Source organism: Cricetulus griseus, chromosome 2 (genome assembly GCF_003668045.3).
Source record: "Cricetulus griseus strain 17A/GY chromosome 2, alternate assembly CriGri-PICRH-1.0, whole genome shotgun sequence".
In the NCBI taxonomy this organism is placed as follows: Eukaryota; Metazoa; Chordata; class Mammalia; order Rodentia; family Cricetidae; genus Cricetulus; species Cricetulus griseus.
In genome coordinates, this window is record NC_048595.1 from 374,495,048 (window position 1) to 374,512,181 (window position 17,134).

At 40.5% G+C, this 17,134-nt stretch overlaps 1 protein-coding gene across 15 annotated transcripts in view; it reads right to left on the minus strand.

Moving 5' to 3' along the window:
• Positions 1–17,134, minus strand: part of Rbfox2 (RNA binding fox-1 homolog 2) — a 249,525-nt gene that overhangs the window by 160,906 nt on the left and 71,485 nt on the right. For 13 of the 15 annotated variants that reach the window (XM_035440732.1, XM_035440734.1, XM_035440737.1 and 10 more), the window contains exon 2: positions 9,519–9,569. The exons of 1 other annotated variant lie outside the window; for it this stretch is intronic. In XM_035440732.1, the coding sequence (XP_035296623.1) occupies positions 9,519–9,569 (51 nt within the window). Of the gene's footprint in view, positions 1–3,842; positions 3,917–9,518; positions 9,570–17,134 lie in introns of all 15 variants that reach the window. One more of the 15 variants, XM_035440741.1, reaches the window with a different exon arrangement.

Here is a 17,134-nt window from a genome sequence, read left to right on the forward strand (position 1 = left end):
AAACATCCAGAAGAGGGAATTTCATCATCAGAAAGCCTATCACAGCATTTGTCCTTAGTCAAGGATTGACTATATTCTGAGTTAATATAGGTGGATAACACAAGTGTTCTAAAACTGGAGTACGGTGATGGGGCCATGACTCCACAAATTACCAAAAGTTGTTGAATGAAAACGTTATATTGGACTGGGTGTAGGTGGCGCCCAGCACTCGGGAGGCAGAGGCAGATGCAGGCAGATCTCTGTGAGTTTGAGGCCAGCCTGGTCTCCAAAGCGAGTGCCAGGACAGCCTCCAAAACAATACAGAGAAACCCTGTCTCAAAAAAAAATAAAAAAAAAAAAAAAAAAAAAAAAAAAAAACAATGAAACGTTATATTGGATGAACATCATGGTGTGGAAATTATTATTTCAATAAAGTTTTAAAAAAGCAATTGACACACACACATTTAAATAGAATTCACATCCTACATACATTTGTACACATATAGTAGGTAAGGAAAAAAATAGTATATAAGGAAGGAAATATAGTCATAATTCTTTACCATTTGGCTATAAAAATATTTACAGTGCTAATTATGTATCATGTAGCCTATAAAGCAATGATAAATAGTGGCTTAACAAATAATGAAATTATTAGATGGAAGAGGGTATGCTTATAAAACATAGTTCCTATCTTCAGCAGCAGAAAGCCAGAGGATATGAACAATCAATAAATAAGAAATAGTAGAATGTAAGTTCTGTAAATCCATGACAGAAAAAAGCTCTTTCCAAGGAGAACTCAGCTTGTGAGCTACCTAAGGGATAAGAGACCCTGGGGCAAAAGCCTAGGCTAAGCTATCTATGTAGCTGAAAAACTGCTGTGTATGCCTGCCCTTACTCCACTAGAGGCTGTGGGGGAGGGAGAGGGGAGGGAAACAGAGAGACAGAGAGAATATTATGGATGTTAAGAAACAGAAGGAATATTTAATTTAGGAATCCATCATTTTAATCTAGCCTCTAGCTAGGGGGGGGGGGGTAAGATCTGGAGACAGGTGTGCACAGGTAGGCCAGTGAATGCTCAAAGACATAGGCATAATTATATTTTTTGTTTGTATGTGCACTGGGACTTACATATGCTAAGCACCCTTTACATTCCTGGCCCCTAAGGTCAAATTTTGAAGGACAAGAATGATTAAAATAATGTTTTTTAAGAATCACAGATTATAATCCATTAACAAGTCCAGGAAATAATTTCCATTAATCAATTGTTGATCACAATTGACAGTTGTTTTTGTTTTGTTTTGTTTTTACATGTATGGCAAAAATTAGTTCAACATATCTGCTATATATGTGATAGCATTACTGATGCTATAAAATTTTACCTTAATTCTTTTTTATTTAAATTAGAAACAAGTTTCATTTACATGTCAATCCCAGTTCCCTCACCCTCCCCTCCTTCCCTGCCCCCTACCAATCCCATCCCATCCCCTTTCTGCGCCCTAGGGAGGGTGAGGCCTTCCATGAGGGAATCTTCAAAGTCTGTCAAATCATTTGGAACAGGGCCTAGGCCCTCCTCTGTGTGCCTAGGCTGAGAGAGTATCCCCCTATGTAGAATGGGTTCCCAAAGTCCATTCTTGTACTAGGGATAAACACTGATCCATTACCAGAGGCCCCATAGATTGCCCAGACCTCCAAACTGACCTCCTCGTTCAGGGGGGTCTGGTACAGTCCTATGCTGGTTTCCCAGCTATCAGTCTGGGTCCATGAGCTCCCCCTTGTTCAGGTCAGCTGTTTCTGTGGGTCTCTCCAGTCTGGTCTTGACCCCTTTGCTCATCACTCCTCCCTCTCTGCAACTGGATTCCAGGAGTTCAGCTCAGTGTTTAGCTGTGGGTGTCTGCTTCTGCTTCAATCAGCTACTGGATGAAGGCTCTAGATTGGCATATAAGGTAGTCATCAATCTCATTATCAGAAAAGGACTTTTAAGGTAGCCTCTCGACTATTGCTTAGGTTGTCATAGTTGGGGTTATCCTTGTATCTCTGGACATTTCCCTAGTGCCAGAATTTTCTTTAAACCTATAATGTCTCCCTCTATGATGCTATCCCTTTTCTTGCTCTCATCCATTCCTCCCCTGACTAGATCTTCCTGCTCCTTCATGTCTTCCCCTCCCCTCCCCTTCTCCCTTTCTCTTTCTTCTAACTCCCTCTCCCCTCCCCCCATGATTCCCAGTAGCTTAGGAGATCTTATCCCTTTCCCCTTCTCCAGGGGACTATGTGTGTCTCTCTTAGGTTCCTCCTTGTTCCTAGCTTCTCTGTTGGTGTAGATTGTAGGCTGGCAATCCCCTGTTCCATGTTTAAAATCCATATATGAGTGAGTACATACCATTTTTGTCTTTTTGTGACTGGGTTACCTCATTCAGGATGGTAACTACAAGAGATACCTTTTCTTTTGTCCTTACTTCACAGTCAAAATAACTAAAATTCTGGAAAGTTCATCACAAGAACTGGTGTGAGGGGCTGAAGAGGTGGCTCAGTGGTTAAGAGCACTAGTTACTTTTACAGAGAATCTAGGTTCAGTTCCCAGCACCTACCCAGGAGCTCACAACTATCCATAACTCCAGGGGATCTGACAACTTCTTCTGACCTCAAGGGCACCAGACACACACACGTGGTTCCCATGCATATATACAGGCAAAACACTCATAAATAGACAAATAAATAAATCCAGAAGAGATTTTTTTTTTAGGCTTAGCCTGCTCTCAGCATTAAAGGAGTTGTGACTCCTTTGTACCTGACAACTTAAAACATCAGCCCTGAAATTTTTACTATTTCTGTGAATCACTGAAATATAACTGGACAGTTAAGTGGACTTTAAAAATGTAAAGAAAAAAAGTCATTTTTCAATCAAATCAAGAGCCTGACACTATAACAATAATTTCCTCTAATTCTAAAATAAAGAGATAAACTATAGACCACCAGCCTTTTAAGGCAAAACAAGAGGAAAACTTGACAGAAATGTAACTTTGAGACACAAGTGCTTCGGTTTTCTTTTTATAAGGGAGGAATAAAATCCAATTTTGGAGAGCTATTCTAAAAATCAAGTGACACACAAAGAGCACTTGCGGACAATAGATTACTGATAATCCCATTTCTACAGTGACTTCAACACCAGAACCTAAGTCAGTATGTGTCTTGTCTCAAATGCTAACTGTAACACCTCATTCCCCAACAGCCTAAGTGTGAGACACTGAGATGTACCTGAATTCAAGCTCTAAAAAGGAATGCAAGAAGGCACTGTAGCATTAGCTTCCAATACTTAGTTTGCAAATACCCACTACTGAGCATGTCTTAGACAGGCTATTCCATTAATGTGCATAAATCTGCTTCTACCTTTACTCATACCTGCACCAAGGTAACTCCAAAACAAAAGTCAACCTAGTAATGCTAGAAATACACAGAGCTCCTCATAGTAAAACCATCTCAGCTACAGTTGCTGGCGGTGTGCTTTTAATCAGCTCGTGTGTTACACATACTAGCTCCGAATTTCCTAGCCAACATGCTTCCAGCCATCCTGCTTGCTAAACCCAGTCACAACTCTTCTCACAGCTGCTGAGCTATATGCAACCTGGCCACACAAGTTTAAGTACTTCCAGTAGAACTAGATACTATATAAATCGATGAACTCAAAATTAGCAGTTTCCCTACAAACATTTGAAAGGTTTGAGAACATTTAATAAGACATTAGAAATTTTTTTGATTAGATGCAGGCAAGATAAATGTAAAGACTGAGAGAGAACAGGAACAGACTTCCATTAATGCCTTGCTTTTCTTCGGAAAAACACCCCACACTGCCAGGTCTGGCAACATACCTGTGACCCCAGCACTTTGCAGGCTAAAGCAGAAAGATCCCAAATTGGAGATGAGTTTAGAACACACAGGGAAGCTGTCTCAAAAAACAAACAAAAATTAACAGACACTGGATGTTTTGTGAAGTCACATTATGAAATAATTTAGTAGCATTTATAACAGTAGATCTATATGCACACAAAACACTTGACCTCCTACTGAAGACTGTGGAGAAAACACATTTGTTTAAATTAAAACACAATACTCTGAGCTAAAACAAAAGTTTAAAATTACTCCTCACTTTAACCAAATGTTTAGTTAATCCTTGGTGGCCTGATAGTCCTTATCACACTACAGGACTGTTTAATCACAGCTAAGATGAGCCTTTATCCAATGCCACCCAGTAGGTCTGGGGCTGTGTTGGAACGGGCCCCAACTTGAACAACAAATTAATATAGCCACCTTAATAATAGCAGATACATAAGGTTGTGATACTCAGAGGTGACAAAGGATCACTAGCCTTAGGATTCCTGATGTACTTTCAAGGTTTCCTCTGACAACCAGTTCCAAATCAATGATCTTAGCAAATCAGTGAGGTTTTTTACAGAGAACTAAGCCTTTTTCTAATTGGATTGTCACTCCTAAATCCCTTCTATACAAGAATTCAGGACATGACAAGTGCAATTACCCTCCCATTTAAAAAATAATACAAGTCCACAACACAAACAGCCTCATTTTTACTATACCTAGGTACATTTATAAGCACATACATGACAGATTGTCCACCAGAGTTAGATGTTAAGACCCTGCTGCTGAAACTGCACACTCTGGAGAGGGGACATGGAGAGCTCAGGCTGGGATTGAGCACAGTGCCAGAAGGGGCTGCTCAGGTAGGTGCTAGGGAAACTGTCAAAGTTCTCAGCAGTATACAGAGCTGTAATGCCAACAATGGCCAGGCATGACATGCCCACTAGTGTGCAATGGCATGACAATTATGAGGATAACCAACCAACTAACCTTCAGGGTGGAATCAAATCTAGTCTACAAGAAGGAATCCATGCCTGGTGCTATAAATATGACCAAAAGCCTGTTTGTGTGGTATAGGGTTGTAGGTTCTAGCAGAGTAGCCACAACTGTTGTTTTTCCTGAATGGACATGATATCAAGTTGCTGCCTAAACAAATGTGCTTATCCATATAGGTAAGTTGATGGGCAATGTTCTTCTGTGTATGTTTCTCTTACTGGTTAATGAATAAAACACTGACTGGCCAGACAGGAAGTGATGTAGTTGGGCAGAATCATGCTATAAGCAGGGACAAACAAGAAATCGCTCTCTTCTCTGCAGAGTCGCTGAGCAGTCATCATGTAGCAGGCAAAGGAGTTGCAGGTCCGGCATTCTCCAGTAAGATAAGACCACGTGGAAATACATGGATTAGTAGTTATGAGTTAATAACTAAGACAGAGCTAGCAAATAAGAAACCCAAGCCAACAACCACCAGCTTTATAAATAGCACAGAGTCTAAATAACACAGAGTCTGAGTGTTTATTTGGGGCCTCTGAGGTGGCTGCGGAACTGGGCAGGAACTCCGTAACAGTAAATGCTGCTGGCAGCTTTGATCAGAGGAACCCCTCTCTACTGGACAATGTTAACTCATATATAACTGATCAAAATGTTGAGAATAAGTGATCATGTAGCATTCAGCCATAAATAAGACATTACAAGAGAGGAAAGAAAGAATAAAAGAACTGAGAATGGGATGGAGCATTATAGGATGCAGTCTTCCGGGTATGACATGTTTCCGGCACTCTTGAACTCACAGAGGATGTAATTACTTGCACAAGACTGGGTCGGTCATTCATCATAGAGCAAGATGGGACTCAAGAGGTTCACCTATTCCTAAGAATTAATGATTTCTTTTAGGGTGGGGGCCCTTTTCCCCAGTGATATAGCAATGCTCCTGTAAATAACCTCTCACCTTGTGTTGCCTAAAAGTAACCTTAATAAAACCCATTAAGTCACAGGGGTTGGGGGGATAAAGCAGAAGAGAGATAAACTGTGAAGAGGAAAGGGTCGGTGAAACAGTTAAGAGGGGGAGACAAGAAAGAGCAACAGGAATATAAACATGATCAATATACATGATCAATATACTATAATACATGCAAGAAAATGTCATTTTGAAACTCATTATTATGTATAACCAATATATGCTAATTAAAACATTTTTTTAAAATGGCAGTAACTAAGACTCTTTTTAAAATATTTTTATTTGGCTGGGTGGTGGTGGTGCATGCATGCCTTTAGTCCCAGCACTCGGGACCAGCCTGGTCTGCAAGAGCTAGTTCCAGGACAGCCTCCAAAACCACAGAGAAACCCTGTCTCAAAAAAACAAAACAAAAACAAACAAAAAAAATATTTTATATGCATTGGTGTTTTGTCTGCATATATGTCTATGTGGGGGTGTCAGGTCCCCTGGAACTGGAATTACAGACAGTTTTGAGCTGTCATGTGGGTGATGGAAATTGAACCAGTATCTTCCAGAAGAGCAGCCAGTGCTCTTAACTACTGAGCCATCTCTCCAGCACCCAGTAGCTAGGATTCTAAACCACTAAATGGCATTACCAGCCTAAAATCCTACATGGCTTTGATAAATACTTAGCTTTTTTGAGCTGATTCTACATTTGTGAAACTGGAACCATGTTTGCCTTCTCCACTTTTACAGAAAGACCATACTAGCAAGTACCTGCGTGGATTTGAGCAGTTTATTAACAAAATGGCACAGAAAGACCCCATTTCAAAACAAAACACCACCAAAAAGAAGAAACCTCTACCAGTAGATGAGCTTGCCTTTGCTTTTCTTTCCTGAACACCCCCTGCTCCCCCACACACATGAGACTGAGTTTTTCTGTGTATCTCCCTCTGTCTGTCCTGGAACTCAACTCTATAGACCAGGCTGGACTCAAACTCACAGAGATCTGCCTGTCTCTGGGTGCTGAGATTGAAGATGTGTGCCTCCACTATCCAGCTTCTTCCTGGGTTTTTAACATAACTGTGTCTTATCTATAACATGATGAATGTGTTACAGATATGGTGCAATGCTGGTCCACTATGTTGATAATGAACTGAACCAGTTATCATGGACTCCTACCTAGATCTATGGCTAAACATCACAAAGTCTAGGAAATCTCTAAATGGAAGTTAAAAACAAGAGCAAGTGAGTGAGTGTCAATCATCAGCACTCTGAAGGAAAGGACCACAAGCACAAGAGAAGTTTAAGACCTGATTAAGTGCCGACTGGAACTGCAACCTTGGGGAAGGCATTCTACTGGTGTCCTTACCTTTCCAAAGGGAACACTCGCCTGTCTATTTCAAGAGACATCTGAGAGGATGAAATGAGAAATCACTGATGACAGCATTCCACAACAATCAGAAGAGCATTAGACTTGGATGAAAGCCCTGGATAGAAACAGTTCTTACATGTTTAGAGCAGAATCCCAAAAGAATAGGGAGAACAAATAAAGGTTCACAATTAATATTCACCCCACCACCCTACCTCCATCCCAGCTCCTGGATTTGCTAAAACAAATCCACACTGGGGAGCTGTAAAGATCACAAGTTCAGTTCCTGCCCAGTGCAGACTGTTCAGTGACCAGTGTTTCACAATGATAAATGCCTCTCAAATCTCAAAGCACCAAATGAGAGTTCACAAGGTTAGGTTCATTAATTAGCAGCATTTATTTGGATTCCATACCCATCAAATACAACAAGCAGCTATTCAATACTAGCATATTTGCACTCTTCTAAGATCCCTAATTCAAAAACCCAGCCACAGTACAACACAAATCCCAAGAAAATCAACTGAAATAAACCTTTCACCAACAGAATGTGCTTCAAGTAAAATCAACAGCTCTGCCCCACAGCAAAGGGCCTGCACCAGCCCATAGCTCAATAGCAACAATAAATGAGCACAAACAGCTCCATGCTGCAAAAAAAATGAGAAATGAAGGATTTGTACTGCAGAGACTGCTGTATGAACTTCAACAATTTCTTAGTAAGTCCTTTTGCTTAGCTCCTCATTGATCTGCAATCCTCAAAGGAACATAAAACTGGACAGCATTCTTTAAGAGCCTTCAAATTCAGAAGTCTGTTTCCCTAGTCAATTAATCTATCTTCTGACCCCCAAATAGACAATATTTTTTAAATAATAAATGATTATGTTACTGTTTAAGACTATATTAGGAGACTGAACATGATCTCTTATATGTTAGCACCCTGGATGAAAAGCAAAAGAATACAGAGGAAAATCCCTCCTTGTAAAGCAGCCCCTAATACTATAATTCCCTCTCTACATGACGGAACCACCTGCAGTGGTTTCTAACATTAGAACCACTAAGCTCAACGTGGGACCTGCTCAATCAGAATCTGTAGGGGCTCATCTCCAGGCACCAGCATTTTCTTTCTGATATACAGGCAAGATACAGAACTACCAAAGGTCAGAAATACCACAGCCAGTAGAAGCTCCAGGGCAGGCCTACCCTAAAAAGAAAAGCCAATCCACACGACATCCACATTCTCTTTAGACTTGGGGTCAGTGAGCATATCTTTCAATAAAAGTTCCCATCTCTATTTCAACAGTAAGGATCCTCGGGGAGATGAACCCTGAAAGGAACAACTCTTCTTCTGTCCTTCCTACTCTACTTGTGGGCACTCTGACATCAATCCAGCAAAAATGCAAACACCAGGCAAATATTCATTAATGCAGAAGGCAGCCACGCAGAGGACTGTTGATTTATCCTAGCTGGTGAGATCGGCTTCAGCAACTCTGATGAGATTCAGTTACCTTCTGGAACAGGGAACTACTCAAACCTTTCACTTAGCACTGCCATTCCATGTGTTTCTTACACAGGTGTAACATGGGTGACTTTTCGGACAACCCTATAAAGAACCATGAGTAAGTCTTCAAAAGTATCAGATATTTGCCCTTTCAAACATCCCGAAAAATGTCAATATCCTACTGAAAAGATGAAATTAGTTCACACCATTTCTCTAAGGAATGGTCTTATGGGTCCTACCTTACCCCTGTTCCAGTCTCATCTGCTCAAATCTTTAAATACCAGAAAGACTCTGATGGTTTTACACACCAGCTATACTGAGGCTGGGGGTTTACACGCTGGCTATACTGAGGCTGTCTTATAGGAAGTACTTCAGCCCAGGCTGCAATAGAGGTTGGGACCGGCAACAAAGGCAACAGGAAATTTTCTCTCAAGTAAACCTTCCCTTATTAAAACCCACCCAGCTAAGAACACTCCAGAGAGAAGAATGGAATTGTCTTGCTGCAGATTATTGCAAGGACTCAAATAATCTGTGAAGGCAGAAGCCAAGTGATAGAAAATCAAAAGACAAGTCCAGCATTAAGAACTAAGAGGTATCAAGAAAACCAGGTCAAAACAATGACACAGTCTACAGATAAAAAGCATCAGAGCAGGTATTACTGCTAAGAGACTGTTCCATAAGATCCATAATTTAAATATCATGATTACAACACCTTTTGGATTAAGAAGTACAATCTCTAAAAGCAAATACATTGGTGGAACAAACTATATTATCTTCCAAAATAAGTAATTCCAGAAAAAGTTACCATTTCTCTATCAACGCACCCTTTCAGAACACTCATAACAGAATTAGACACAGCAGACACCCACCTGGCTGTCCCGTGCTGGGAATCCATGATAACCTGGGGTCAGTGGCTCGTTCTAAGATAAACAGAAAAATAATAATTAAACTTTAAGAGAAAAGAAAATGATAGGAATCAAAATCATCTAAATATGAATTTCTACCCAAGCTCCCAAAATTTGCCATTTCGGTATTCTATACTCCCCAGTTAAGCTCCACAATGCCATCAACACAAACCCACTACAGCCAAACCCTAGTTTCCTCTTTATACAGGTAAACGGTTTCCTTTGCAGTGTACTATTGAGACATGGGGAGAATAATTCCTGACTTCTTGCCCCCTGGAATTTGAACAGACCCAGAAGCTGACAGTAGGAGAACCAGAGTTCTCCACATTTCCATGTTCTAACCTGGCAAGTTTCAGTTCCTCCTGTCAGTTCTTCTCAACACAGATGAAATCCCACTTCTCTTCAGGACTCCCCTACCATTCAATCATCTTGTGGACTGAAGTGAGTCCTGGCATGCACACATGTTAGTATCACTTAAATTACTTGCACAGTTCACTTTCCATGATATTATTTTAATTTCTTCCTTTAAAAATTTTATCATATTTAGTGTGCCTCACCTTCATACCAAACAATTAAATCAAGATCCCTGAGGACAGAGGTGCTAGCCAACAAAAGCTATGAACTAACTCAGTCCCACAACACACGGCCTGAGCACCCACTTATGGCTCACTAGATCATTCAGGCAACAGACACTTAAAGTTCCAAATTAATGTTAAATGACTGAAGACATAAGAAAGTTGAATAAAATGATATCCTTGAATACCAGGAAACTTTAGGCAGAGACAGTGTATACACAAAGGAGCAGTGACAGCATACAATTTCTTTGTAGCTACTAAGGACTCAATGCAGCTACTTAGAGAGCCCCATCCTCTTCCAGGCACTTAGATTTTCATTCACACTGAAGAGAAGAAGCAAGAAGAATGTTCACTGATGGGGTTTCATGGGAAGAGAATAAATTGTCCACTTAATGGCAGCTTCATCAAAAATAATTACATTCAAAAGCATGGATATGTATGTATATACAGTCAAAGTATGCACTCACTTCAAAAACATGAGAGGTAGATAAGCTTATACAGGACAATTCTATCTTGTCCATTATGCCCTGTTCCCTCCCAAGATCTAGCACAATAACTAACAGAAATAGCCACCCAAAACAAAATTTAATCAAATAAATGGAACTGTTTTCACATAAGCTAGGAATTCTAATCTAAGTTATTTTCTGTACCTAAATTTCTGTTGGACACTTAAATATTTGTAGTCTCAAAACAAAACCCACTAGTCATTGTTAGAGATAACTGCCTTTAAAAATTTTGGATAGTAAAATCCAAAAATCTTGAGAAGCAAAAAGCTGAAGAATAGTATTCCCAAGTTTACTACAAAGCTACAGGCATCAGAACAACGCGGCACTGGCATGCCTGTTTCTGCAAAAGGATGAACAACTCGGCACTGGCATGCCTGTTTCTGCATAAGGATGAACAACTCGGCACTGGCATGCCTGTTTCTGCATAAGGATGAACTAGCCTCCCCACATCCATTTCTTTGCATGTGTGTGTGCTGCTGGGAAGTTAATTCAGGGTCTTTCATGGACTAGACAAGCATTCTGCCACTGAGCCACATCCTGAGCCCTTTTATATTTATTTAAATAAAAGCCTTGGATGGGGCAAAAACTACACATGTAGGTCTATAAAGTATAACTGAGAATTGAGCAATTTTTAAAAAGCCTCACAATTATGACCAATTAATGTTTTTAAAGGATGCTAAGAAAGCCAAGGGCAGGAAAAATAAATAGTCTTTTTAAGGAAATGCTGATGAGACAATTGGGTAAAAGGAGTTTAAGCCCTGTGCTACATACTAAATTAACTCCAGAGAGATAGACCTGAAACTGAAACTTAAATTAGGAAATCTTCAGTACCTCTGAATAAAGCAACACTTTCTCCACAAACACTAAAGCATGAAAGACCAGAAAGTGAGGTCAATTAAACACCACTAAAATTTACAACTTTTGTCCTTCAAAGGCTACCAGGAATAAAGGTGATCTACACAATGGAGAACATTTGCAAATCACATTTGATAATGGTAAAGTGTCAGAAGTATATAAAGCACTCTTACAACTCAGCAATGAAAGAAAAAATAACAGGCATACAGATGGTGGGTAAGAAAAGTGCGTGCAAGGAGGCTCAGTCTCATGAGCACTCCTTGCAGCCCAACCACATAGGCAACCACAGGGCATGCTCGCATGAACCTATAATCCCAGCACTGAGGAAATGTGGCAAGAGGACCAGGAATTCAAGTCTATCCTTGGTCACAGTGAATTCCAGGCTAGTCCAGGCTACATGAGATTCTGTCTCAAAAACCATAAATCAACTAATTAATTAAATGTATACACATATAAGAGCTATAATCGCAGGGCTGGAGAGATGGCTCAGTGGTTAAGAGCACTGCCTGCTCTTCCAGAGGTCCTGAGTTCAATTCCCCGGAACCCATATGGTGGCTCACAATCATCTATAATGAGATCCGGTGCCCTCTCCTGGCCTGCAGGTGTACATGCAGGCAGACACTGTATACATAATAAATAAATCTTTTTAAAAAAGAAGTTTAATCACTGACACAGAAACCATTATTAGCTTGGAAGTCAGCAAATAACCCCATGTGGACATGTGAAAAGGCAACAAAAGGTCCATAATAATTGTCAAGTAGAGTAAAACCACAATGGATGCTAAGATGCTAGTAGGCGCTGCGAAGTGGCACAGCAAGACAAATGCCACCTGCTTTCCTATCTTTGCTGATATGCTTATGTATGAAAGATCCATTTAAACAGTAGAACCTTCAATTACAGAGCAAGAATGAATCCAGCAACAGCTGTTTGACAATCAAGGCACCAGTGTCCTTGCTGCTGAGGTGCAGTCCTGATGATTACAAGGTAATATTTAGAACCAAAGGGCTCTTTTTGAAGGGGGGGGGGGCAGAGGCATAAAAGCCTAAAACCCTAGTTTTTAGGACAAGAACTCGAATAAAACTGACAGACTGGTGTGTGCTGAACAGACAACAGCATTTTTCTTTTGAAGCAGTGGTTATTTTCTGCCCTCGTCCCAAAGATGAAGGACCCAGCCTAGGGCCCCATGCATGCCAAGCAAGTGTTCTATCACACTCTATTCATGAGACAATGTTTTAAAGGCATGTTTCAACAACTGCTTCCTGAAAATTATTAGTGTCATCTCTGAATTAGCTAATATATGTACAAAAACACCAGCAAAATTACAAAAAACACCTTTGCCAAGAATACTGTACTGCATGGGCCGTACCATCAAAGCAGTTTTAAGTACAACTAGGTGGTGCTAAGAGTACTTACCAGTGCTGAGCATCAAAGTTCCTGCTTCTGGATCCCAATTACAGCAGTAACACAGACCCCACACAGCAGCAGCAGTCCATACAGCACTAAAGCTAAGTCTCCCCGAGGCCTAAGGGGACCACCACACTGCCCATCCTCCTGCCTTATGTACTCAAGAGATCATGCTTTACCTACCTAAGATTTATCATGAAAGCATGCCATCCTGGTTAGTATCACTGACATTTACCTGTGGCTGCAAATCAAAGACCATTCCACCTGCCAGGATCTCTTAGTCCCTAGTCACAAGTACTTGTGATACATTTCAAAGGTGTCCCTCAGGTATCCTGCTCCTTTTCTCCCCCAGCTACTCATCCTCCTTATAATCCCATCTCTGCAATCCTGCACTCTCTCTGGCTATGCCCACCATTCTCTCCTGCTTCCCCACTTCCCTAGCACTGGCCATGTCCAGTCTGATTCCCTCACTCTCTGCTCTAGACTCTTCTAATTGCCTCTGGTTGTTTGTCTTCCCTCCCTCCCCCCAACCCATCTACAACAAAACCTTCCCTAATAATGGAGTGTGTGTCAGCAGTTTCCTTACTGCCCCCTCTCCAACACAGCTGGTGACAAAATCCAGAAGCACAAATGGACCCAGTTTAACAGCACTGCTTTTAATTTTTGTATCTAACAAAATCAAACCAATTTCACAAAATGGAAGGGGAAAGATATTGTGAATAAAACAAAATATGTGCCTCTGGATTAGAAAGTAAACAAAGGAAAGTGGGAAGTGACCTCTTCTCTACCAGCCACAAACTCCAACTGTTCTATGACTTAATCTCTGAAATGAATTTACTGCCTTTCGTACATCTGGAACAATGGAAGGAGAAATGATTTATGCCGCATGGACTGAGGGCAGATCCCCAGTATATTTCATTACTTTGTTCACTACAAGTTGCTCTTTTTCAAGTATTGGCTCTACTTTAAACAGAGAAGGAAGGAAATACCACAGGCACTGAACATGAGCCTAAGGTGCACATGAATCCCAGCAACAAACACCTCTAACTCAAGAAGGGAGGCTGTTAAGCAACCATGGTAACACTCTGCTTCCAAACCATAAGCTTTCTTGTCATTACAAAATACAGCTCATTGCGCTGTACAATGGAAGACAGTTCTTTGCTATACCCCATCTTGCTGATTTACTACTTGTTTGCTGTAATTAAATTATCTATGGTTCAAATGCAACTCATACCAAACCTAAAAGGAAACTGTTGGCTCCTTATAGGACATCTTTTCAATAAACCATAATCTAAAACATGAATCAACTCCTTTCTTTAGAGATAAGGAGGCTAAGAAGTTGAGAGGTGTTCTCTATTCTGCCTTTCATTCAAAGAGACAAGTGCCAAGCAAAAGGCCTTGGATGGGGAAATTAGAATTCTCTGCTCTCAAATCCTACTGACCACTAAGTTTGCACATCCAACTCCTGTCTCCATGTAGCAGGAAAGGTGTGGGCTCTGGGAGTCAGAAAGATACATTTTCAAATACTGGATATATTGTTTTCTAACTGCCTGATACTAGCAAGGAACTACACCTCAATTTCTCAGCCAGGTATGTCTACCACACATAGCAGTATGGTTTGGTAACACAGGACAAGCTTACCTGGAACAGATTTTAACATAAGAGATGCTCAAAAGAATGACCTCCTTGTTGCAGTTTCCTTCTTTTCTTTTCTTTCCTTCCTTCCTTCCTTCCTTCCTTCCTTCCTTCCTTCCTTCCTTCCTTTCTTTCTTTCTTTCTTTTTTTATTTTTGAGACAGGGTTTCTCTGTGTAGCTTTGTAGAACAGGCTGGCCACAAACTCAAAGAAATCTACCTGCCTCTACTGGGATTAAAGGCCTGGACCACCACTGCCCAGCTACTTGTTGCAGTTTCTACAGCAGATGAATGATTCAAAGGAGAAATTATGTTACAAGTGAACAGTTACTCCACAACTCACCACATCTTCCAACAATTAACCTTCCTCTTAGCTTTCCCTAACATCAGATCCTCAGAAATACCTGGCAAATGACTGCCCAGTCCCACAGAAGATTTTAAAAACTTTATTTTAAAAACAAAAAAAGTGATGTTGAAGTAAGGAGTAATGTACAAGGAAAACCTGGGTGACACAGCAAAACCTGCTCAGAAATGGACCTGGGGACAGGGAACAAAACTGTTTTTTAAAAAAAGTACTGTAATACAAGTACTCTGGGGTAGGGACAGGAGGATCAGGAGTTCAAGGCTAGCTTCAGTGGCATAGAAAGTTCAAGGCCTGCTTAAGACCCTTCCTGAAAAAAGGAAAATTAAGTAAATGAGTAAAAGCAGGGGTGGTGGTGGTGGTGGTGGTGGTGGTGGTGGTGGTGGTGGTGGTGGTGGTGGTGTGGTGGTGTGGTGGTGGTGCAGCAGCACACCTTTAATCCTAGCACTAAGGAGGCAGAAGCAGGCAGATTTCTGTGAGTTCAAGGCCAGCCTGGTCTACAGAGAGAGTTCCAGGACAGCCAAGGCTACACTGAGAAACCCTGTCTTGAAGAACAAAAACAAAATAAAAAAAAAGGGGGGGGTGAATGAATGATCATTAGCTAAGCATCATCACAAACACCTGTAATCCCAGCTCTCCAAAGGAGAAGGCAAGAGGAATGTAATTTGAGGTCTGCCACAATGAGGTTCTGTCTCTTCAATCCTGTATCTCAGGAAGAAATGAATGAGGTTACCCCCAAGGTAAGCAAAGCAATTTTGCCTTTTATAATGAATGTGCTTCTTAACTAGGCAGGACATTCTGCTGCCATCCATCCCCAGGGCTTTTAAATTTACTTTACTTTGTCCTTGCTTCTATTATTTAACTAAAATTTGCTTGTGAAAATACAATCCTACTTTGAAGTAAAAAGAAACAAAATTCTTCCTTAGTTTACCCATTCCAGTACAGACAGGGCACCACAGTCTGAATATATGACGTCATCACCATGTCTTAAATAAAGAATGCCAAACTATGAAACTTTATTTCATGTGCAAAATTATTTACTATATACCATAAACACCTTCAGATTATATATGTAAAGGGTATATAAGATATATGAATTTCATGTGTAATGAGTCTCCCCAAATGACATTACAAACATACAAATATTCTAAAATACAATCATCACCACCACTATCTTAAATCCTGAGCATTTTGGGGTAAAGGATATTCAACCTATATAAATGTTCTTTAGTGTTTTGTTTGTTTGTTTGTTTTCTTTCTTAAAAAATTGTGGTTTAAGCTGGGTGGTGATGGTGCACAACTTTAATCCCAGCTCTTGGTAGGCAGAGGCAGGTAAATCTCTGAGTTCAGGCCAGTCTACAGTTCGAGGTCTAAAAAGCAAGTTCCAGGCCAGCCAGGAGAAACACAAAGAAACCCTATCTTGAAAAACAAAAACAAAACAAACAAACAAATAAAAAGCCATGGTTTATTATATACAAAATTTACTCTTTGTTGTTGTTGTTGTTTTGTTTTTTGAGAGTTTCTCTGTGTAATAGTACAGGCATCCTGGAACTCGCTTTGTAGACCAGGCTGGTCCCAAACTCAGAGATCCGCCTGCCTCTGCCTCACAAGTGCTGGGATTAAAGGTGTGTGCCACCACGGCCTAAAATCACCTATCTCTAGAACTTTCTATGTTCCCCAATTGAAACTCTGTGTACATTAAACACTAACTCTCCATTCTATATGCCTTGACAAATAACACTCTACATTAGGTCATAAAAGATCTAACTATTCAAAATACCTAATGAATGGAATCATTACATCTGTCTCTTTGTCGGTGGTTTATTTCACTATCACAGCAGCTTCAAAGTTTATCCGCATTGTAATATGTGTCAAAGCCCCTTCTCTTAAATCTTCAGTAACACTGTACTTAATGAACAACATATTTCACCATCTTGGACACACGGGCTGCTTCTGCCTTTGATAGCTGTAGTAAAGCTGCAAACAACCTGCTCACCACCTGCCTGGGGCACAACTGGGTTTACATCCAGGCGTGATTGTTGTAATTTTCTGAGTCACCACCATGCTACCTACTTTCCATAGCAGCTGCACCATCCACCTTACATTCCTATCATCAATAATACACAAGGGTTCCAATCTCACCCCATCCTTACAGACACTTGCTTATTTTGTCCTTTTTTTTTTTTTTAAGCAACAGCTATCCTGTGGGTGTGAAGTAGCATCTAATGATAGCTTTAATTTTCTTT